The sequence below is a fragment of the Entelurus aequoreus genome, linkage group LG24 (assembly GCF_033978785.1).
Source record: "Entelurus aequoreus isolate RoL-2023_Sb linkage group LG24, RoL_Eaeq_v1.1, whole genome shotgun sequence".
Taxonomy (NCBI): Eukaryota; Metazoa; Chordata; class Actinopteri; order Syngnathiformes; family Syngnathidae; genus Entelurus; species Entelurus aequoreus.
In genome coordinates this window covers 5,031,030-5,057,150 of record NC_084754.1, presented here as the reverse complement: position 1 = coordinate 5,057,150, position 26,121 = coordinate 5,031,030, and the positions used below count along the sequence as shown (strand labels likewise).

The 26,121-nt window shown below is 37.9% G+C and overlaps 1 protein-coding gene across 3 annotated transcripts in view; it reads right to left on the bottom strand.

Moving 5' to 3' along the window:
* Nucleotides 1-26,121, bottom strand: part of n4bp1 (nedd4 binding protein 1) — an 80,700-nt gene that overhangs the window by 29,060 nt on the left and 25,519 nt on the right. Inside the window, exon 1 of one of the 3 annotated variants that reach the window (XM_062036200.1) lies at nt 17,134-17,681. The exons of 1 other annotated variant lie outside the window; for it this stretch is intronic. In XM_062036200.1, coding sequence (XP_061892184.1) covers nt 17,134-17,445 — 312 coding nt within the window. In that variant the 5' untranslated portion in view covers nt 17,446-17,681. Of the gene's footprint in view, nt 1-17,133; nt 17,682-26,121 lie in introns of those variants that run through there. One more of the 3 variants, XM_062036199.1, reaches the window with a different exon arrangement.

The window sequence follows — 26,121 nt, the reverse complement described above, 5'->3', positions numbered from 1 at the left end:
ACTTTGATTGCAATCAAAGAACAATTTTGTCATTAAATAAGATAGTAAACATACTAGACAACCTATTTTTCAGTTGTAAGTAAGCAACTGGGTTACAAGGGCCCATAATTTGGCTGCTGATGTATGCAGTAACATATTGTGTCATTTCCCATTCTATTATCTTGTCAAAATTATGAGGGGCAAGTGGTCGAAAATTGGACTGTTAATCTACTTGTACATTTAATGTTAATATCTGCTTACTTTCTGTTTTAACATGTTCTATCTACACTTTTTTTTTTTTTTTAAATTTAATAATCAACTCTTCTTCTGTTGTTTGGATACTTTACATAAGTTTTGGGTAATATGACAAATGTTGGTATCAATCTAATACCAGGTAGTTACAGGGTCATACATTGGTCATAATTAAAGTTCCTCTGTGTCCAGGGACATATTTACTGACTTTATAAACAAAACAAAAAGACAAAAGATTTTCTGATAATGGAAAAATATCGATGTAATCATAGTATCAACTATATACTTGGGTATCGATGTGTGTGTAGATCCACCCATGGATTCTACTGGTATGTAGTGAAGCATGTTTAGCTAGTCCTTGTCCTGAAGGGATGATACTTGTAAGAAACTCACTTTATTTGTCGTCATGGAGGAGAGGATTAGTCATTTAGAAGTAGCTAAAACACTGCCGACTGCGGATGGACGTTAACCGCGAGCTAGCTAGCCATGTTTTAAAGCACCTCTTGTAGAGTGGCGCTTCAGTGTTTATAGCTTCACCTTTATTGTTGGGTTTTAAGGCGAAGTTGGTAGAGTGGCCGTGCCAGCAATCGGAGGGTTGCTGGTTACTGGGGTTCAATCCCCACCATCTACCATCCTAGTCACGTCCGTTGTGTCCTTGGGCAAGACACTTCACCCTTGCTCCTGATGGCTGCTGGTTAGCGCCTTGCATGGCAGCTCCCGCCATCAGTGTGTGAATGTGTGTGTGAATGGGTGAATGTGGAAATACTGTCAAAGCGCTTTGAGTACCTTGAAGGTAGAAAAGCGCTATACAAGTATAACCCATTTATTTATAATTTATTATCATTTAATGCCAGCAAGTCAGCTTTTGCTGCTTTTTTCAGCCTTCTGATTGGACACAATGTGCATGACAGCAAGTGCATGCTTTTGTGTGTAGACATAGACCAGACCTGGGCAAAATACGGCCCGCGGGCGACATGCGGCCCATTAGGATTTCAACTGTAGCGGCCATTATGAAGTGCAGTGCTGTTTTTAAATGACAGCAAGTCTTGAACTATAGAAAGTACTTCAGTGGTTGAAATCTGCGCTTTTCGGTGTTGTACCAGTTATTACGGTAATCTACGTCAACACAGCTCAGACCAGGAACAAAGCAGAGTGGGCGGGTTTGTTTTCAGAGCAGCCAGCCCCAAACACGTGTCAGAAACAGATTTCGGCATAAAACTGATCATATATCATATTGTTAGTGTTTATTACATGTTGCATTCATATTGTGTTTTGCTTGATTGTAAAAGATGTCTATCGAGGAGCTGGTCTGAGAAGTAAGAGAGGAGCAATGTTCATATGTTGTTAATATTCAGTGTTTTATTGTTCATAGTTAATATTGTGAATCCCACTTTCTTTATTTTCATGTACATTTTGGGTGTCCCATTCAGTAAAAAACTGTAAAATTCCCTTACGATTTTTTAGAGGTCGTCTGTCATAATCAAACATTGTGACTTTTGGTATTAGTGTTCCTGGAAAAAAAGGGACCCAAACACACATACTGTACAGCATATTTTTTACAGGATATATAATTTATACACACATACACATTGGCCCCCCCAGACACATTTTTCCTCTCCATGTTGCCCCCTCCGAGTCAAAATATTTGCCCAGCTCTGACACAGACAGTTATGAAACTACACTTGTGTGGATGGAGATCATTTTAACCCCAAATATGTGTTTTTAAAACGCTGTGTTCGTGTGGACATGGCCTGAAGTGTCTTCAAAGTGTGCAGTTTTTGTTGAACTAAAATAGGGACTTTTGTCAAGGTGAGAACCAATTAGCCATGTTTACATTGTTTCTTATGGTGTACTCTTTGTAAATCGAGGTTCCACTGTATAGTGACACATCAGACATACATTATAATGACGTTTACATTGTCTTTAAAATCAGCGCACACTTACAGTGCATCCGGAGAGTATTCACGGTGCTTCAGTTGTTCCACATTTTATTATGTTGCATCCTTATTTTAAAATGGAATACATTTATTTTTGTCCTCAATATTCTACACAAAATACCCCACAGTGACAAAAATAAAAACATTTTTTTGAGCTTTTTGAAATTGATAAAAAAAAAAAAAAAACAACAAAGAAATCACATGTATTCACAGCACCTTTGGCAGCAATTACAGCCTCAAGTCTTTTTGAATATGATACCACAAGCTTGACACCTTTCTTTGGGCAGTTTCGACCTATTCAACTGGCGGCCCGCTAAAGCTTTTTAATTTGGCCTGCCAAACAATACCCAAATAGGCTTGGTGAAACCATTCAAAACAGGGTTGCTCATGTATGCAGTACTCCCGCCACCCCGCAGGGTGCAACAGCGAAGCATATTTGTCACAATGAAGCGGTAGTGGAGTGAGTAGAAGAAAATGGCGCTATCGACCCTAAAAAATATTTTTTTTAATAGCCAAAATCAGACTTTTCATGGCGACTGGACAACAAAGTATGATTGTATTGAAATCCTGACTTTGATGTATTTTGTATTCATGGTCGTGTTGTTTTTGTTTAACACTGGTGATCAAAACTGTTTAAATACATGTAGCGCTGAATTTGACCAGCGGAGGGCGATAAAGCTACACCTTAGGTTTAATTTAGTTAAACAACATGTGTGCAATGTTTGCTGTAGGTTTAATTTTGTTAAACCACATGTGTGCAATGTTTGCTGTGTATTAACACTAAACCTATTTTACTCATGTAAAATACACAATGTAAGTTATACTTTTGTAACAATTATATATTCAGTCTTACAAACTTAAATAAAAGATTTATAAATGTATAAAACTTGAGAAAAAAATTCAAAATAAGGAACATCAATTATCAACAAAAGCTTGTTTCTTCGTACTGTTAACTATTCGTCCAGCTGCACACGCTGGAAACGAGTAGCGAGGGTAAAATGTATTGACAGTGCAGTGTGAAAGCTGATGTGTTTGCTTTGTAAATAAGTAAACGCAGTCTCAAAGGAATATAACCTGCGGAGGCACTTTCTAAAGAAGCATCTACATTTTGATGTCCAGCCCCTGAGACCTTGGGCTCTTGAAACTGTGGCCCTCTTCATTATGTAGTTGAATAGCCTTGGCTTAGGTTCTCCTGCTGAAAGATGAACCATCGCCTAGCCCAGTCTGAGTTCAAGAGCGGCCTGGAGCAGGTTTTCATCCAGAATGTCTCTGTATGTTGCTGCATTCATCTTTCTCTCTATCCTGACTAATCTCCCAGTTTCTGCTGCTGAAAAACCTCCCCAAAGCATGATGCTGCCACCACCATGCTTCAGTGTAGGGATGGTATTGGCCTGGGGATGAGAGGTGCCTGGTTTCCTCCAAACATGATGCCTGGCATTCACGTCAAAAAGTTCAATCTACGTCTCATCAGACCACATCATTTTGTTTCTCATGGTCAGAGTTTTTCAGGGTCATTTTGGCGAACTTGTACAAAGGAATGGCTTCCATCTGGCCTCACTATCATACAGGCATGATTGATGGTTGTCCTTCTGTAAGGTTGTCCTCTCTCCCCAGAGGAATGATGTAGCTCTGACAGAGTACATATGTTTCCATGCACTACATTATTTTGATTTGTCAAATAGTTTGTTTTTTTGTATTTTCACATCTACTATTGGTCATACGCTGTGTTCCTCTCGAACACTGAGGTGCTTATTTCCTTTTAGCACAGATTAATGTATTGTTCTTACGCATTCAATGGCTATGCTGATGTTAAATAGAAAGCAACATCAAAATAATTATCTCAGATTGCGGCATGAACATGAAACTACAACCAAAATTTCTCGGAGCGGACATAGGGTCCGAAGCAAAGAAAAACTGGCGGTAGTAAGTTGGTTTGAAGGAATTTTGAGACTAAGGAATCATGTAAAGTTTTTATTTTTAGTAAATTTGCATTGTTATTATCGGGTATTGTGTGTAGAATTTTGAGGACAAATTGTATTTATTCCATTTTGGAATACTGTTACATAACAAAATGTGGAAATAGTGAAGCGCTATGAATAATTCCCGAAGACACTATTACACTTTTTAATGATTTTTTTGTAGTAGTGTTTTTAACATTTTCCGTGGTTAGTTGACAAGCGGTAGAAAGTGGATGGATGGATAGTTAAAAAAAATAGCAGTGGGCTGCAAATGGCCTCTGGGACGCACGTTGGGCACCCCTGGCTTACAGCCACTGTATAGGTTTATGGCTTAGTTCGAACATGCATACAATTACAACATGAAACATCACCATTTCCAGTTTCTCTTTTCAGCATGTTCGAAAAGGAGGAGGAAGAAGCAGATCTTATTTGAAATCCTACCTACTTCATCCATTCCATATTTTAATTTCACATAGGGATTTACTAAAGGTTTTGAGGTGTTGCACGTGCATACAAATGCTTTAGGGTACATTTTTCTCTGAGGTTATATTTCTTCTCTTTTTGGAGAAGAATTGTTGTACGTTCTTAGCAGGCTAATAGTTTGCTTTGTGCGTAACTTTAGCAGTTTGCAAATTCAATATATTGTGGAATTTCAATATTTTTGATTCAATAAATAAAGGTTTTGAATGTTCTCTAAATCCAACATTGTGTATTATTCTAACTAATCTTTTGTGTAACACGGTTAGTGAATGATGGCAACACTAGCGAACAGTAGAGAATATGAAGTGATTTTTTTGGTCCAACACATATTTTTAGCTTTATTCATTATTCATCAGTTCAAGCTCATAAACTTAGATTGGTCCGATCTAGTCTAGCGACTGCTGCCAGAACCCCAGATGTTTTTGTTTTTGTTTTTTTTGTCAGTGGACAAAAAATGAAGTTCACACGTGAGTTTGTCAAAGACAGCAAGTTGCCTTTTTTGGACCGTGGTGTCCACATTGGAGAAAAAAGGGGCCTCCATGTCGGGGTTTAACGAAAAACCCACACATACCGATCAATACCTACTTTTTGACTCACACCACCCACTGGAGCACAAACTGGGCGTTGTCAGAACCCTACAACACAGAGCTGATAATGTTCCTACCAGCCCACAGGCCAAACAGAAAGAGCACAGGCATTTAAGGGAAGCCCTCAACACATGTGGTTTCCCCAGGTGGTCGTTTGTGAAACGTGCATCTAGTTCCGGAAATAACAAGTACACAGTGGATGAGGAGGGAAATGGTGACAGATGCAAAACTATTGTCTTTCCATATGTATCAGGTCTATCCGAGAAACCTGGCATTGCTTGTAAATAACACAACATCCCAGGGTTCTGAAGGTGAACAGAATGACATATGTGCCATTTGTTTACAACTGAATGGAATGCGAATGTGGGTGATTCCGACAATTTTAGACTAGTAGTAGTCGATCCACAGCGATCCCTCTGCCACACATTACCTCAATGCTAACGAGGGGAAGTGTTGTTGGCACCACAGCGGCCACCACAGTGTATGTTTTGTTTTTATTTATTTTTTTGTAGCTGTATGTAGAAATGGCTGGTTGCATCAGCTCTGTTCTTTTAATGTCTTTAATGTCCTTTGTTTTCTTTGATGTTTGATATTTTCCTCTTACACACATGCATATATGTGCTATGGCTATTAGGTTTTTTTCCTTGGCCTCAATCTGGACCCCCTCTCCAGGGGCCCAGGCTTAGACTGAACAGGTTTGACACAGTGGCTCCGACAAGCTCCTGCCCCCCCCCAAGACATGCCAGCCGGCCCCCTGACAACTTCAGCGAACCAATCCACCCCCTCCTCACAGCCCCCCAACTCCAATGACTACCTCCCCCCACTTAACACCTCACCTTCAGCTTGACGACCCCCCCCCCCACCCCCAACCAAGTGAGACCCCCCCAGTGTGTCTGTCTGCAGAACAGGTGAATGCACAGCTACATAAGCTACAAACAGGCAAGGCCGCGCGCGGGTCCTGACAGTGTGAGCCTCAGGGTGCTCAAAGCCTGCGCCCCACAGCTGTGTGGTGTGCTTCAGCACATCTTCAACATGAGCCTTAGGCTGCAGAAAGTCCCCCCACTGTGGAAAACCTCATGCGTGGTCCCCATCCCCAAGTGCGCGCGACCCAGCACGTTGAAGGACTACAGGCCCGTGGCTCTAACCTCCCATATCATGAAGACCATGGAGAGGTTGGTCCTGGAACAACTCTGCCCGACGATCAAGCCCCACTTGGACCCACTCCAGTTCGCCTACCAGCCCCGACTGGGAGTGAAGGATGCAGTCATCTACCTGCTGAACTGAGCCCACACCCACCTAGACAAGCCTGCGAGCAGTGTGAGGGTCACGTTTTTTGACTTCTCCAGTGCGTTCGATACCATACGGCCTGGGCTACTGGGTGTGAAGTTAGAGACGATGCAGGTGGAGGCCCCCTTGGTGTCCTGTGTTGTTGATTACACTTGACTGACAGACCACAGTACGTGTGACTGCAGGACTGTGTGTCTGACAGGCTGGTCAGCAACACCGGGGCCCCGCAGGGCACAGTCCTCGCCCCCTTCCTCTTCACCATCTACACCACCGATTTCCACTATCAGTCAGAGTCCTGCCACCTTCAGAAGTTTTCTGATGACTCCGCGATAGTGGTGTTTATTGAGGATGGTGATGATGAGGAATACAGGGCACTGGTGGAGGACTTTGTCACATGGTGTGGAAAGAACCACCTCCAGCTCAATGTGACGAAGACCAAGGAGCTGGTTGTGGACCTGGGAAGGAGGAGTACTCCGGCGACCCCTGTTTCCATCAGGGGGTCGGTGTGGACATGGTTGAGGATTATAAATACCTCGGAGTACACATGGACAACAAGCTGAATGGGTCAAAACACGCTGAGGCACTCTACAAGAAGGGACAGAGCCGCCTCTACTTCCTCAGGAGGCTAGGATCCTTCAACGTCTGTATAAAGATGATGAAGATGTTCTAGGAGTCGGTGATGGCGAGCGCCTTCTTGTACGCCGTGGCCTGCTGGGGCAGGGGACTGAGAGCGAGGGACGCAAACAGGCTGGACAAGCTGGTAAAGAAGGCCAGTAACGTGGTGGGAGTGGAGCTACTCTCTGGTGGTGGTGTCAGAGAGGAGAAGTCTAGCAAAGCTCCTAGCCATTATGGACAACACCTCCCACCCACTACACTCGGACCTGGCGGAGAGAATGAGCACGTTCAGTGGAAGGCTCAGACTCCCAAACTGCAACACGGAACGACACAGGAGGTCCTTCACACCGACAGCCATCAGACTGTATAATGCATATGTTCCTTCTTGACTGCACTTAAATGTAGATTATATGTATAATATATTTATATTATTCACATGTGAATAATGTATAGTATTTATTGTCTATTGTGAGCGAACTGTGGTGCTGAATTTCCCCCAGGGATCAATAAAGTACTTCCTATTCTATTTATGAAATTGTCCAATATGATATTGAACAGTTTTTTAAAATCATTTTACAAAACTGTGACAGTAAAGAACCATGTCTATAATTTTTTAATTATTGTTTATCTCCAGTCTTATAAATCAGTACAATTTTAGCTATTTTCATTTTGTTTGAGAGTTGTGCCTGTTTGAAATGATAGATTACTGGTACACATTAAGGTCCTGAGATCTCTTCAACAACATTTTTTATCGTTTCCCTATCAATTTTATTACAATCAATTGAGGTCACGGATATGCAATCATTGACACGTTTAACTATTGCCTCTTGTGTCACATTCATGAGGAACATTGAGTTGGAATTTCTATATATGGTGTAGGGCTGCAACTAACAACTAATTTGATAATCGATTAATCTGTCGATTATTACTTCGATTAATCGATTAATAATTGGATAAAAGAGAATCTACATTTCTATCCTTTCCAGAATTTTATTGAAAAAAAAACAGCATACTGGCACCATACTTATTTTGATTATTGTTTCTCAGCTGTTTGTAAATGTTACAGTTTATAAATAAAGGTTTATTAAAAAAAATAAAATAATAATAATAATAATAATAATAAAAAAGGAGCCTCTGCGCATAGCATAGATCCAATGAATCGATGACTAAATTAATCGCCAACTATTTTTATAATCGATTTTAATCAATTAGTTGTTGCAGCCCTAATATGGTGTCATTGAAGTCCTCAACTGAAACTGGGTCGACTCCTTTCTTCCAAATTTGGTAACAATATTTCAGAAGTAATTATTGAAGTTCTTAACTACTTCCTTCATGTTTTCATTATTTACGTTTCTGTCTGAGAAGTACTGGGGGTAATCCCTCAAATCGACTAATCGTGAAGATAATCATTATTTGCAGCCCTATATCCTTATCACAGGAGGCTGCAATATGTATCATGATATACATTTTAGGCCAGGGGTGTCAAACAGGTTTTATCCGGCCCCCCGGGATGCCTTTTGCTAAGTATAAAAAAGAACCTGAAATTTTTTAATGAAAGAAACAGCTGTTCTAAATGTGTCCACTGGATGTCGCAATAGCAATTCTTTTTATCATTGTATATGATGCTACATGTGTACAAAATAAACCACATGTTAGTACATCAGTCAAGGAAAATGGTCAAACTACATAAATAACATACTGTAATTTGATTTTGATATAACTTTTTTTATCTCGTTAGATTGCACATTAATACTTATGAGTTGACTGATGAACATTATCACATAATTTATTTAGAAAATATAAATAACGACAAATAAAGATAGAATACTATTAACCGCAACATGTACCATATTTTTCGGAGTATAAGTCGCTCTGGAGTATAAGTCGCACCGGCTGAAAATGCATAATAAAGAAGGAAAAAAAACATATATAAGTCGCATTTTTTGGGGAAATTTATTTGATAAATCCCAACACCAAGAATAGACATTTGAAAGGCAATTTAAAATAAATAAAGAATAATGAACAACAGGCTGAATAAGTGTACGTTATATGAGGCATAAATAACCAACTGAGAAGGTGCCTGGTATGTTAACGTAACATATTATGGTAAGAGTCATTCAAATAACTATAACATATAGAACATGCTATACGTTTACCAAACAATCTGTCACTCCTAATCGCTAAATCCCATGAAATCTTATACGTCTAGTCTCTTACGTGAATGAGCTAAATAATATTATTTGATATTTTACGGTACTGTGTTAATAATTCCACACATAAGTCGCTCCTGAGTATAAGTCGCACCCCCGGCCAAACTATGAAAAAAACTGCGACCTACAGTCCGAAAAATACGGTAAGTGTAAAAAAAAAAACAGAAACATTATGATTTGTACAATTTCAGAATGTGCTTGTTCTATTTTTAAACAAAGAAAACAATCTGATTTGTACAATTTCAGAATGTGCTTGTTTTATTTTTAAACAAAGAAAACAATCTGAAGTTGTTTTTATTTTTAAGTTATCGTGCCATGATTTTTACCAGTTCGGCCCACTTGGGAGTAGATTTTTCTCCATGTGGCCCCTGATCTAAAATGAGTTTGACACCCCACTAGAAGCTATAACTTTCCATATGCAAGCTTAAATCTTTAACAAAGGCAATACAATAATTGACTTTGATGATTATGATCAGATAATCAAGCTCTCAATTATAAACAAAGCAAAACTATACCTCAATGAAAATGCACTCCGTACTCTATACTGCACCTTGGTACTCCCATACCTTACATACTATGTTGAAGTATGGGGGAATACTTACCACAACACAATTCATCCTCTGATCATATTACAGAAAAGAGCAGTGCGGAATCATTCACAACGTTGTATTTTTCACAACATCTGTTAATGCAATCAAAGTTGCTAAAATTTGATGATTTTGTTAAATATAATACATCAATAATCTTATATGAAGCATTTAACAAATTATTGCCGCCTAATCTACAACGTTTTTTAATAACACAAGTGCAGGCTCATAATTTGAGAGGCTTTGGATATTTCTCATTGCCGAGAGCTCAAACCACGCGTACACGTTTTCGTGTGTCTGTATGCGGAGTAAAACTACGGAACAAACTGGACTTACAACACAAGCAATGTCAAAATATTAATCGATTCAAACTATTATACAAACATCGGGTCTGGTTCAAATATAGAGATGAGGGTCTTTAATTTGACCTGCCGTTGTACTCTGTCTCAAAGTGTTAACTTGTGCTCAATGTTTCCTTACCATTATTGCTATGTTGTCTATTACCATTGTTGGTATGTTCATTCTTCCAACATTGTTGATACAAATTATTGTTGCTACCTGTGGTAATGCCACCATGATACAACATGTGTATTACAATCCTTAAACAAAGTAACAGTGAAACTCAATGTATTAATGACTGGGATTAAATAAATTATCTTCTTCCCACTTCCTTTCAGGCAAAACCGGACCATCATGCTTACATACTGTACATTACCTTTGCATTATTTGAATTTATATTACTACATGTTGTCAACCTTGTACTTTCTTTTTTTTTATGAATAAATGAAAATGAAAAAAATGACGCTCAAGAGAGAGAGGTTAGCCTGGTCAGATCCAAACACACCAACTCTGGATAACAGTTGACTTAACGAGGACACAAGATACTGAGTTATGGCACATAAAAGCATGGTTGGCGGTAAACTTTCTCAACTTAAATGAGAACAAGACGGAAATAATTTTATTTGAGTCAAACAGAATGCTCACCCCAGTGACCTGGACCCCCTGATGCCTTATTAAAAACCAAAAGTCACAAATCTTGGATTTAAGTTCGACAACGATTTAAAATTGGAGCAGTGGGTTAACTTTGTTGTACGATGTAGTTTCTATCATCTAAGACTTTTAGCAAAAATTAAATCAGTTTTATTTTTTAACGACTTTGAGCGGGTAATCCATGCTTTTATTTCATCGCGTTTGGACTACTGCAACTTCCCCTACGTTGGAATGAAGCAGGCCTCAATCGCTCGATTGGGGTTAGTCCAAAATGCTGCTGCTCGCCTTTTAACTGGCACTAAAAAACAATGAACACATTACCCCCATTTTAGCATCCCTTCACTGGCTCCCAGTTCATTTTACAATTCATTTGAAAATGTTGTTTGTTTTTAAATCTCTTAACGGATTAGTGCCACAATATACGTCATACCTTTTAAAAATGTACACCCCCCCACAAGGTCAGCTGATCAGTCTCTTCTTGTCGTCCCAAAAACCCTTTTAAAATCCAGAGGGGATCGTGCATTTTCTGCTGTGGCTCCAAAACTCTGGAACAATATCCCTAGCGTTATTCGGACGGCTCCCTCTTTAATGACTTTTAAATCACGTCTTAAAAACCTATTTTTACTCTTTGGCTTTCAAACCAGCATGAGAGTTGTGTGATTTTCTCTGGTGTATTTTATGCATTTACTCTTTTATAGTTAAATGTTTTGTATTACTGACTCTTCTAGTACGTTTGTCTTAACTTCTGTGCAGCACTTGGTGAAACATCTATTGTTTTTTTGAAATGTGCTATATGTATAAAGTGGATTGGAGTGGACACTGGCTGCTCTTGTAAGGTAAATTATACGGTAAAGAAGGTAATTTCACATGCTAGCTGCCGTTACGCATATCCACCGACAAACACCTGTTCGTGCCTCACGAGTGTTGGAGTGAAGTGAATTATATTTACATAGCGCTTTTCTCTGGTGACTCAAAGCGCTTTTACATAGTGAAACCCAACATCTAAGTTACATTTAAGCCAGTGTGGGTGGCATTCGGAGCAGGTGGGTAATGTGTCTTGCCCAAGGACACAACGGCAGTGACTAGGATGGCGGAAGTGGGAATCGAACCTGGAACCCTCAAGTTGCTGGCACGGCCACTCTACCACCCGAGCTATACCGCCCTATACCGAGTGTTGGGTCTAACGTTCACCTGCCAACACATACGTATATACATATATATACATACACATACATATACGTATACATACATATACCAAGGACTGTTTTCACTGCTGGACTCTAGAAAGAGGTTCCGCAGCAGACTAACTGCTTCTTCCCTCAGGCCGTACGAGTCTTGAACGCATCAAAATAATCCCCTCAATTCCCCCCAAAAATGGATTAACTGGCTGGAATATAAAGACAATATAACATACATCCATAAACGTGGATGCATATGCAAAAGTGCAATATATTTATCTGTACAGTAATCTATTAATTATACCTGCACCTTATTGTTTTTTTATCCTGCACTACAACGAGCTAATGCAGTGAAATTTCGTTCTTATCTGCACTGTAAAGTTCAAATTTGAATGACAATAAAAGGAAGTCTAAGTCTCCAAGTCTAATATACATACATACATATACACATACATATACGTATACATACACATACATATACGTATACATACTAGGGCTGCAACAACTAATCGATTAAAAAAATAGTTGGCGATTAATTTAGTCATCGATTCGTTGGATCTATGCTATGCGCAAAGGCTACTTTTTTAAAAAAATTTTAAATAAACCTTTATTTATAAACTGCAACATTTACAAACAGCTGAGAAACAATAATCTAAATAAGTATGGTGCCAGTATGCTGTTTTTTTTCAATAAAATACTGGAAAGGATAGAAATGTAGTTTGTCTCTTTTATCCGATTAGTAATCGATTAATAATCGACAGATTAATCAATTATCAAATTAGTTGTTAGTTGCACCCCTAATATATACATATACATACATATATATACAGGTAAAAGCCAGTAAATTAGAATATTTTGAAAAACTTGATTTATTTCAGTAATTGCATTCAAAAGGTGTAACTTGTACATTATATTTATTCATTGCACACAGACTGATGCATTCAAATGTTTATTTCAGTTAATTTTGATGATTTGAAGTGGCAACAAATGAAAATCCAAAATTCCGTGTGTCACAAAATTAGAATATTACTTAAGGCTAATACAAAAAAGGGATTTTTAGAAATGTTGGCCAACTGAAAAGTATGAAAATGAAAAATATGAGCATGTACAATACTCAATACTTGGTTGGAGCTCCTTTTGCCTCAATTACTGCGTTAATGCGGCGTGGCATGGAGTCCATGAGTTTCTGGCACTGCTCAGGTGTTATGAGAGCCCAGGTTGCTCTGATAGTGGCCTTCAACTCTTCTGCGTTTTTGGGTCTGGCATTCTGCATCTTCCTTTTCACAATACCCCACACATTTTCTATGGGGCTAAGGTCAGGGGAGTTGGCGGGCCAATTTAGAACAGAAATACCATGGTCCGTAAACCAGGCACGGGTAGATTTTGCGCTGTGTGCAGGCGCCAAGTCCTGTTGGAACTTGAAATCTCCATCTCCATAGAGCAGGTCAGCAGCAGGAAGCATGAAGTGCTCTAAAACTTGCTGGTAGACGGCTGCGTTGACCCTGGATCTCAGGAAACAGAGTGGACCGACACCAGCAGATGACATGGCACCCCAAACCATCACTGATGGTGGAAACTTTACACTAGACTTGTCCCAGAGTCTGGAGGAAGACAGGAGAGGCACAGGATCCACGTTGCCTGAAGTCTAGTGTAAAGTTTCCACCATCAGTGATGGTTTGGGGTGCCATGTCATCTGCTGGTGTCGGTCCACTCTGTTTCCTGAGATCCAGGGTCAACGCAGCCGTCTACCAGCAAGTTTTAGAGCACTTCATGCTTCCTGCTGCTGACCTGCTCTATGGAGATGGAGATTTCAAGTTCCAACAGGACTTGGCGCCTGCACACAGCGCAAAATCTACCCGTGCCTGGTTTACGGACCATGGTATTTCTGTTCTAAATTGGCCCGCCAACTCCCCTGACCTTAGCCCCATAGAAAATGTGTGGGGTATTGTGAAAAGGAAGATGCAGAATGCCAGACCCAAAAACGCAGAAGAGTTGAAGGCCACTATCAGAGCAACCTGGGCTCTCATAACACCTGAGCAGTGCCAGAAACTCATCGACTCCATGCCACGCCGCATTAACGCAGTAATTGAGGCAAAAGGAGCTCCAACCAAGTATTGAGTATTGTACATGCTCATATTTTTCATTTTTAATACTTTTCAGTTGGCCAACATTTCTAAAAATCCCTTTTTTGTATTAGCCTTAAGTAATATTCTAATTTTGTGACACACGGAATTTTGGATTTTCATTTGTTGCCACTTCAAATCATCAAAATTAACTGAAATAAACATTTGAATGCATCAGTCTGTGTGCAATGAATAAATATAATGTACAAGTTACACCTTTTGAATGCAATTACTGAAATAAATCAAGTTTTTCAAAATATTCTAATTTACTGGCTTTTACCTGTATATACATGTATACATACATATACGTGTATATATATACATACATATACTTCCACATACATATACATTCACATACATACACATATACACATACATACATATACATACATATACATACACATACAAATACATACATACACTTCCACATACATACACATACGTATAGATACATATACATACGTGTATATATATACATGCGTGGCGAAGTTGGTAGAGTGGCCGTGCCAGCAATCGGAGGGTTGCTGGTTACTGGGGTTCAATTCCCACCTTCTACCATCGTAGTCATGTCTGTTGTGTCCTTGGGCAAGACACTTCACCCTTGCTCCTGATGGCTGCTGGTTAGCGCCTTGCATGGCAGCTCCCGCCATCAGTGTGTGAATGTGTGTGTGAATGGGTGAATGTGGAAATACTGCCAAAGCGCTTTGAGTACCTTGAAGGTAGAAAAGCGCTATACAAGTATAACCCATTTATCATTTATATACATATACTTCCACATACATATACATTCACATACATACACATATACGCATACATACATACATATATGTATACAAACACATGCATACACTTCCACATACATACACATACGTATAGATACATATACGTATACATACATATACGTATACATATACAAATATACATATATTTCCACATACATATACATTCACATGTACATACACATATACGTATACATACATATACGTACACATATACATATACGTATACATACATACACTTCCACATACGTATAGATACATATACACATATACGTATACATACATATATATAAATATACGTATACATACATACATATACATACACTTCCACATACATTCACATACGTATAGATACATATACGCATACATGTGTATACATATACATACATATACGTACACTACCATTCAAAAGTTTGGGGTCACCCAAACAATTTTGTGGAATAACCTTCATTTCTAAGAACAAGAATAGACTGTCGCGTTTCAGATGAAAGTTCTCTTTTTCTGGCCATTGTGAGCGTTTAATTGACCCCACAAATGTGATGCTCCAGAAACTCAATTGGCTCAAAGGAAGGTCAGTTTTGTAGCTTCTGTAACGAGCTAAACTGTTTTCAGATGTGTGAACATGATTGCACAAGGGTTTTCTAATCATCAATTAGCCTTCTGAGCCAACGAGCAAACACATTGTACCATTAGAACACTGGAGTGATAGTTGCTGGAAATGGGCCTCTATACACCTATGTAGATATTGCACCAAAAACCAGACATTTGCAGCTAGAATAGTCATTTACCACATTAGCAATTTATAGAGTGTATTTCTTTAAAGTTAAGACTAGTTTAAAGTTATCTTCATTGAAAAGTACAGTGCTTTTCCTTCAAAAATAAGGACATTTCAATGTGACCCCAAACTTTTGAACGGTAGTGTACATACACATACATAAACTTCCACATACATACACATACGTATAGATACATATACACATATACGTATACATACATATACATATACAAATATACTTATATTTCCACATACATATACATTCACATGTACATACATATACGTATACATATATATACATACACTTCCACATACATACACATACGTATAGATACATATACGTATATATACATATACGTATACATATACAAATATACTTATATTTCCACATACATATACATTCACATGTACATACATATACGTATACATATATATACATACACTTCCACATACATACACATACGTATAGATACATATACACATATACGTATACATACATATACGTATACATATACAAATATACTTATATTTCCACATACATATACATTCAGATGTACATACATATACGTATACATATATATACATACACATACATACACTTCCACATACATACACATACGTATAGATACATATACACATATACGTATACATACATATATATAAATATACGTATACATACATACATATACATACACTTCCACATACATTCACAAACGTATAGATACATATACACATATACGTATACATACATATATATAAATATACGTATACATACATACATATACATACACTTCCACATACATTCACATACGTATAGATACATATACGTATACATGTGTATACATATACATACATATACGTATATACTTCCACATACATTCATATACATACACATACGTATAGATACATATACGTATACATATACTGTATATACATATACATACACTTCCACATACATTCACATACGTGTATATATACATATACATACATACATATACATACACTTCCACATACATATACATTCACATTTGTGTATATATACATATACATATACATACACTTCCACATACATTCACATACGTATACATGTGTATACATATACGTATATACTTCCACATACATTCACATATACATACACATACGTATATATACATATACGTATACATATACTGTATATACATATACATACACTTCCACATACATTCACATACGTGTATATATACATATACATACACTTCCACATACATTCACATATACATAATAGATACATGTACATATATATACATACACTTCCACATACATACACATCCGTATATATACATATACGTATACATAGATATACAAACGTACAAATACACATACAAACACTTCCACATACATCTATAATACAGCTCACCTTTGCTTTGGAAACGTCGTCGGTATTTCCTCCGAGCTTCAGCCATATCTGCCGCGCAGCCGTGCTCCCGTGGGCTTGTCCCGTGTGGTCCAGCAGCCCGATGATCGTGAACGCCACTTTGAAAACACGCTCCACGCGAGGACGGGCGGACTTCAGCTCGTCTTCTTTATCCTCCGGGACCGTGAACTCGTCCACGGCCTTGGCCTCGCGTTGCTGCCGGGCGGCCGACGAGGAGAGCCTGTTGTCGGGCGGCACCGCGCAGGCGAGCTCGGTGACTCGCTTCATGCCGAGCAGGGGCCGCGTTGTTGACATTAGCGTCTCTCGGTGCTGGCGTCGCCTCGGACGAGCACGTCTCAATATTCCAAGTCGTCGGCGATGCTGGGACCCTTTGGTGTCTACATGGCTTCTTTTAGTCAGCACTACGGAGCGGCGGAGCGATGTTTATAGCGTGTGACATAAAGAACACCACAGTCTGGTTAGCTAAGAAGTCGGAAGCACCCAATGACGTATGCGGAAAGTCCCACTGGCTACGTCATCAACGGCCGACAAGCCAGTGTGTACACCCTATGAGTACTCCACTGTTTATCTGTTGACTTGTGGCGAGGTGCTTTGCGCTGCTCTTTATTCTTACGACATACAAAAACATGAACGTCAATATTGTGCAAACCAGGACAATTTTTTTTTATTATTCCACGCCGAATGTTTTGAAAGCACCCACTTCCTGAGACAGTTACAAAGCTAACAATAGAGGTAAATTCAAACTTGTGCACACTGCAAAAACTGAAATCTAAGTAAGATTAAATATCTCAAATAAGGGTGATATTTGCTTATTTTCGGTCTGATAAGATACTTCTTCTCTCTAAGCAGATTTTGTTTGAAGTGTTTTGGTCCTAAATGATCTCAGTAAGATATTACAGCTTGTTGCTGAGATTTGATGACCTATATTGAGTAAAACATGCTTGAAACTAGAATATCAACTGTTGCAAAGCTGTGTCATCAACACTCACAAGTATAAAACTGCTTTTTCAAAGTAAACATTTCTTATTTCAATCATGAAATAAAAAATCATGACTTTGACACAATAGAATAGAAAGTACTTTAATGATCCCTGGGGGAAATTCAGCACCACAGTTCGCTCACAATAGACAAGAATAATAATAAAATAGTATTATAATATATATATATATATATATTATATATATATATATATATATATATATATATATATATATTATAAAATTCAAGTGTGTCTCATAATTAAAACAGATGACAGCCAAATAGTCTTTGCTGTTTAATTTTCAATGAAACAAGAGAAAATACGTACTCATATAGTAGTACAGTTGGCACAGTACAGTAAACTGACAGTTAATATTTAAACATTTAACATGTGACATTTCAAACAATTTTGAAATAGAAATAGTTCATGCACATTCAGATAAATTCTTCAAAATTACAATTAAAAAAAAATTTGGCCGGGGGCCGGGCTGTATATATATATATATATATATATATATATATATATATATATATATATATATATATATATATATATATATATATATATATATATACACTACCGTTCAAAAGTTTGGGGTCACCCAAACAATTTTGTGGAATAGCCTTCATTTCTAAGAACAAGAATAGACTGTCGAGTTTCAGATGAAAGTTCTCTTTTTCTGGCCATTTTGAGCGTTTAATTGACCCCACAAATGTGATGCTCCAGAAACTCAACCCGCTCAAAGAAAGGTCAGTTTTGTAGCTTCTGTAACGAGCTAAACAGTTTTCAGATGTGTGAACATGATTGCACAAGGGTTTTCTAATCATCAATTAGCCTTCTGAGCCAATGAGCAAACACATTGTACCATTAGAACACTGGAGTGATAGTTGCTGGAAATGGGCCTCTATACACCTATGTAGATATTGCACCAAAAACCAGACATTTGCAGCTAGAATAATCATTTACCACATTAGCAATGTATAGAGTGTATTTCTTTAAAGTTAAGACTAGTTTAACGTTATTTTCATTGAAAAGTACAGTGCTTTTCCTTCAAAAATAAGGACATTTACATGTGACCCCAAACTTTTGAACGGTAGTGTATATATATATATATATATTCCTTGCACACTAAATGACTGAAAGAGCATGCACTTGGTGCGATGATGTCATGTTATGGATGGCAAAATGTATTTTTAGACAATATGTTTTGCCTGAGCGGCTCTTAGACCCCGAGAGTAACAAGATGTTGCCTTGTTGTTTTTCCATTAAGAAAAATAAACTAGTTTATAGTATAAGTTTGCTGGTTTCAAGAAATGTAATGCAGAGCGCATATCATTATGTCAAGATAATGGCACTAGCATTTACTTCATTTAAGAACATTTTTCAACATATTGAGAACAAAGGTCTCACATTTGTTTTTTCTATCAAGTAAAGTGCACTTGTTATTAGTGAGAATATACTTATTTTAAGGTATTTTTGTGTTCATTGAAGTTAGCTAATTTTACTTGTTTTGGAAAGTCTTGACAAGCCAAATGTTTTTGTTCAATTGGCAGATAATTTTGCTTAGTTCAAGTAAAATACCACTCATTTTTGTATTTTTGTTGTTGTTTTTGAACACTTACTTTTTGCAGTGCAGAAATGTGCAGGCCTGCCCGGTGAAACTGTGTTTGCTGTGGGTGACAATCATGTTCTGTTTTGGAAAATTAAGGAAGGTATTGTGTGCTAAAAAATAACTTGACTATTTCAATTGTACACCTGCAAAATAAATAAGTTAGGTAATATTTTATTATATATTTTCAAAACATTATACTTACACTGCTAAGTGCATCTGGAAAGTATTTTTAACTTTTTAGACTTAGACAAACTTTAATGATCCACAAGGGAAATTGTTCCACACAGTAGCTCAGTTACAAAGGATGGAAAGGATAATGCACACCAGGGCAGAAAAAGAGGGCGAAAACAAAATGTATAAAGTAGACTAAAAGTGTACCATAGTAGCAATATAAAATATATGTAATATTTACATATTATATATACACAGTATATATACTGATATATTATTATCCATCCATTTTCTACCGCTAGTCCCTTTTTTGGGGTCGCGAGGGGTGCTGGAGCCTATCCCATCTGCACTCGGGTGGAAGGCGGGGTACACCCTGGACAAGTCGCCACCTCATCGCAGGATATATAATTATATTGTATTTTTGTATAATATATACAATATATATCAAATCCCAGTTACCATGTACAATATTACAGTATATGCAACAGCTGCAGCAAAAAAAAAAAGGGCAGCATAAATAGAGAGTAGATCCAGCAGAAAATATACATTATAAAAAAAACATAAAACGCCAATCTTGTGCAACCCAGGTCAAATGTTTTTTTTATTCCACGCCGCATGTTTTGAAACTTCCTGAGACAGTTAGGAAGCTAACAATAGAGGTACATTCAAACTGTTGTGCAGGAATGTGCAGGCCTGCCTGGTGAAACTGCTTGCTGTGGGTGACAATCACCATGAATTGATTAACGTGGACCCAGACTTAAACAAGTTAAAAAACTTATTCGGGTGTAACCATTTAGTGGTCAATTGTACGGAATATGTACTGTACTGTGCAATCTACTAATAAAAGTTTTGTAATGTTTTAGTGTCTTACTGTATATGGAATAAAACAGTACCAAAGTTGATTTTACGGTAAAAAAAAACTCAGTCGGCGGAATTTAACCGTAAAATCTTTTGGCAATTTTACAGTCTACAATTTGATTGATAATTTGTTTTGAAATCATAAGTCAAGCAGATTTTTAAACACAGTATTTATCTTTATTTTAACAAAACATTTTTTTGGTATACACGATAATATAATATTTTTTTTAGGTTTTTAATGTCAAAAGGGGAAGAACAAATATATTTAGTAAGAAAAGATTAAGCATTTTATTAATGCATATTATTTCCAGGCTTTCATGGGCCACATAAAATAACGTGGCAGGCCAGATTTGGCCCCCGGGCCTTGAGTTTGACACATGTTCTTAATTGCTATTGGTAAATGGGTTATACTTGTATAGCGCTTTTCTACCTTCAAGGTACTCAAAGCACTTTAACACTGTTTCCACAATCACCCGTTCGGAAGCTGGGGATCGAACCAAGAACCCTCAAGTTGCAGGCAATTGCGGCTACAGTTACCAACCGAGCCAAAGAAATTGCATGTCTTTTAAAGTTGAATATTTGATTTTGCAAAAACATGTTATCATAGAAAAAATTTGCAACTTGCTTGGGAAATGAGTCCTGAAATATTCATCAAAAATAAAAAGCTGCAACAATGATGTCATGAGAATCACAGTTTTGTGATGTCACCCTCTGACATACTTGCAAGGTACTTGTTGACCCACCCATCCAACTTCTACACCACGCTGTTTAGACCAGTGGTTCTTAACCTTGTTGGAGGTACCGAACCCCACCAGTTTCATATGCGCATTCACCGAACCCTTCTTTAGTGAAAAATACATTTTTTTATTTTTTTTTTCAAATTCAAGAAAAAGTCATATGTTTTTTTACTGGTGCACAAAATGAACCGTGCATGAACATCACCTTGTTCAAAGAACAAAACCAACACAGTGCATGAACTTACAACAAATTACACACAATACCATGAATTGATTAACGTGGACGCCGACTTAAACAAGTTGAAAAACGTATTTGGGTGTTACCATTTAGTGGTCAATTGTATGGAATATGTACTGTACTGTGTAAAGTGTACTGTTTCATATAATGTATTCTCCTCCTTTGCAATCTGCTAGTAAAAGTTTCAATCGATCAATCAAACAACCTGCAAATCAGATGGAAAATTAGAGGGAACAATGTTTGGGGGTATCCATAATACGCTGATAGGGAGAAGTTTTTATTTACACGATAAGTCAGATGTGTCTATACCTCCGTGACGGAGGCTCTGCCGAACCCCTGAGGCCGACTCACCGAACCCCTAGGGTTCGATCGAACCTAGGTTAAGAACCACTGGTTTAGACTCTTATCACCAGGGGCCGTACTTATCAAGCTTCTTAGAGTGCCATTTTACACTTAAGTCCTGAGAATTTGCGAAATTTAGTCCTACTCTCAAACTTAAGAATAAAAGCTTTTTATCAACGTTCTTAAGTCTAAGAATCACTCCTACTCTCCACGATATTTAAGAGACCTTCAGAGGTGTCTTAAGTGGTTAGGAGTTGCCAGCAGGGGATGGCACTGAGGCGAGAGAGACGTGCGCGAACGTTCAGGGAACGGAACAATGTTTTTTTGTTTTTTTGATGACGAGCAGCTGATCAAACGGTATCGTTTAGACAGAGCGGATATTATTTTTGTCACAGATTTAATACTTTTCGATTCTTTGTTGATTTCTGCATGTGGCTGCAGTGGGCTAGTATATATAGAGCCACCCACACCAGTTTCAAATTAGTTGCCTAATTAATGAATTGGAAAGAAAATGTTATGACAGTAGCGTATGTGTGTGGCCGTGAGGTGAGTGACGTCAGTGAGTGTGTGGGCGATAGAAGAGAGGGAGCGGTAGCGTGAGTGCCGGCGGGGACTAGTTTGTTTTGTATTATTTTGTAGTTTATTGTCAAAATATACACTCCCATTGTCCACTTAAATATTTCCAAGATATTTCTTTATTCCTAGACAACGGATTCCCTTCCGTGATTGGTCATTTCTATGGACACAGAAATGACGTCACCTAAAATTCCGTTTACGGCACATAGTAATGTCGTAATTCAGCTCTGAGTGTGACACTTAAGATTCAGTCCTACACTTCGCTGAAAGTGTGAGTAAGACGCTTGATAACTAACTTTTAAGTGCAGCTTTCAGCGAAGAATGTATTTACTCTTAAGTCAACTCTTAGCAGACTTCTTAGGAGTAATTCTAAGAAGCTTGATAAGTACGGCCCCAGGACTGTACACTCCGGAAGGATCGTCTGTCAATCCCTCGGGCATTTGTGAAGAGTGTGAATGGGTTGGATGATGATTGGAAACTGAGTTTATAGAACAGAGCAGTCGTTTTCAAGTTTTTGTTCACCAAGTACCATCTCAGAAAACACTTGGCTTTCCAAAGACTACCATAATGACCAACATTAAAATACACTCGCGAAGTAGGCCTCAATCTTAAGTAAAAACAAAGCAGAGGTTTTATTTTACAATTAACATTTTTAGCCACTGTACCATTACACACAGTTTGAACAGTAACACTCAGTTTGAATATTTAATCCAGTGATTATTTGGCATGCCACTAGATGGAGTCTGCGTACCATAGTTTGAGAGTCCCTGGGATGGAAGAAATGGAGCAATGCTGTCACATTTAATTTTGATGACAGCTTCTCTCTGCATTCACAGAGGGGAATACGCATTTTCTAATTGAGAATCAATATTTCACATGTTTAAATGTAGTCCAAAAACACATCAAGTAGAGTTCCCTTCAAACTTAATGAAGGGCCGCGTTGTTTCAAGGCAAGGGTATTCTAATGAGTAATTCACTTCTCTCTCCAGGATTGCATAGACAAGCAAGGATTCACAAGAGCTTCAAATAGCCTCATGCATGAAGCATGTGGAAAATGACTAGATGTATACTGGGCTGCAATGTCTGTTCATTCAAACGTTTTAGGTACTTGCAGTCCCTAGATGGTGCTGTAAGCTTCTGCATGGCGGTGTCCCTCTGCAACCGCTCTCCTCTGGACACTCAGTAGACAGGAAAATAGACTTCAAATCAGTGTTTGTCCAATTATGTTATAAAAATGCAGATAGTGTTATTGAAGAATGTACACGGCGATGACGTGACATGACAACATCTAAACTGACTTCCTGAACAGCGGCTATTTTAAGACCCTGATACAGTATGAGGATGTAAAACCGGACAGAAAGTGAGACTGCTGTATGTACAAAGGAAACATGCCTTACTTGGAGTAACAAAATGTACGACTACTTAAATACGCTCATTCCTGTTCTGAGTCCACTAGATTGCAGTAGATCATTGCATTGTACTTTATCCGTTCTAAGTGTAAGGGACTCATCCTTTTTAAATGTAATGGTTCTCATTGTACACACAACACACACACACACACACACACACACACACACACACACACACACACACACACACACACACACACACACACACACACACACACACACACACACACTTGTATTTCTTACCTTTTTGAGACCTCCGAAATATGCCTGCCTCTTTAGGACCACCCTTTCTAGATGTATAAAGATGTGTATTTACTACATTAATAATATATACATACTATGCAAACATAAAAACGCTTGTTGTGAAAAATGAGCTGGAATTTTTTACAAGAAAAACTTAGAATTTTGGCAGTGTTATAATAAAAGTCGTAATTTTACTCAACGCCAGTCAAAATTTTACAAGAAAAACGGAACATTTGTGCAATATTATGATACAAGTTGGAATTTTACTCAATAACAGTTGCAATTTAATAAGAAAAGTTTAGAATTTTGGCAATTTTATGAAAAGGGTCGAAACGTTACTCGACAAAAGTCCCAATTTTATAAGAAAACTTAAAAATGTTGGCACTATTATAATAATCATCGGAATTTTGCTTGGCAAAATTATGACAAAAGTCACAATTTTACTCAAAAAATGTCACTATTTTACAAGAACCAAAAAAATTGGCAGTATTGTGATAAATGTCAGAATTTTATATGACAAATGTCACAATTTTGCATTAAAAAGTAATAATTTTACATAAAAAAGTAATAATTTTACGAGAACAATTGCAATATTACAGAAGCAGAAAGAATATAAGAAATTATTCCCAATTTAATAAGAAAAAAGTCGACACATTGTGAGAAAATGTTTTTGTTTGTAATTGGTTTTTAATCTTCATTATTTACTGCAGGTTATTACAGTATGTCTTCATATACATCTTTATTATTATTATTTTTAATTATTTTTGGCCAAAGGGCACTTTTCAATTTCTTACACACACACACACATGTGTTTTGATTGATTGATTGATTGAGACTTTTATTAGTAGGTTGCACAGTGAAGTACATATTCCGTACAATTGACCACTAAATGGTAACACCCGAATAAGTTTTTCAACTTGTTTAAGTCGGGGTCCACTTAAATTGATTCATGATACAGATATATACTATCATATATACTATCATCATAATACAGTCATCACACAAGATAATCACATTGAATTATTTACATTATTTACAATCAGGAGTGTGGAGGGGGGGTGGGGTGGGGGGGGGGGGATATGGACATCAAGTAGTGGACATAGAGAGAGAGAGAGAGAGAGAGAGAGAGAGAGATCAGAAGGCATAAGAAAAAGAATCTGCATTTGATTGTTTACATTTGATTATTAGCAATCCGGGGAGGGTGTTAGTTTAGGGTTGTAGCTGCCTGGAGGTGAACTTTTATAGCGGTTTTGAAGGAGGATAGAGATGCCCTTTCTTTTATACCTGTTGGGAGCGCATTCCACATTGATGTGGCATAGAAAGAGAATGAGTTAAGACCTTTGTTAGTTCGGAATCTGGGTTTAACGTGGTTAGTGGAGCACCCCCTGGTGTTGTGGTTATGGCGGTCATTTACGTTAAGGAAGTAGTTTGACATGTACTTCGGTATCAGGGAGGTGTAGCGGATTTTATAGACTAGGCTCAGTGCAAGTTGTTTAACTCTGTCCTCCACCTTGAGCCAGCCCACTTTAGAGAAGTGGGTAGGAGTGAGGTGGGATCTGGGGTGGAGGTCTAGAAGTAACCTGACTAGTTTGTTCTGAGATGTTTGGAGTTTAGATTTGAGGGTTTTGGAGGTGCTAGGGTACCAGGAGGTGCATGCGTAATCGAAAAAGGGTTGAACGAGAGTTCCCGCCAGAATCCTCAAGGTGCTTTTGTTGACCAGAGAGGAAATTCTGTAGAGAAATCTCGTTCGTTGGTTAACCTTTTTGATTACCTTGGTTGCCATTTTATCACAGGAAAGGTTAGCC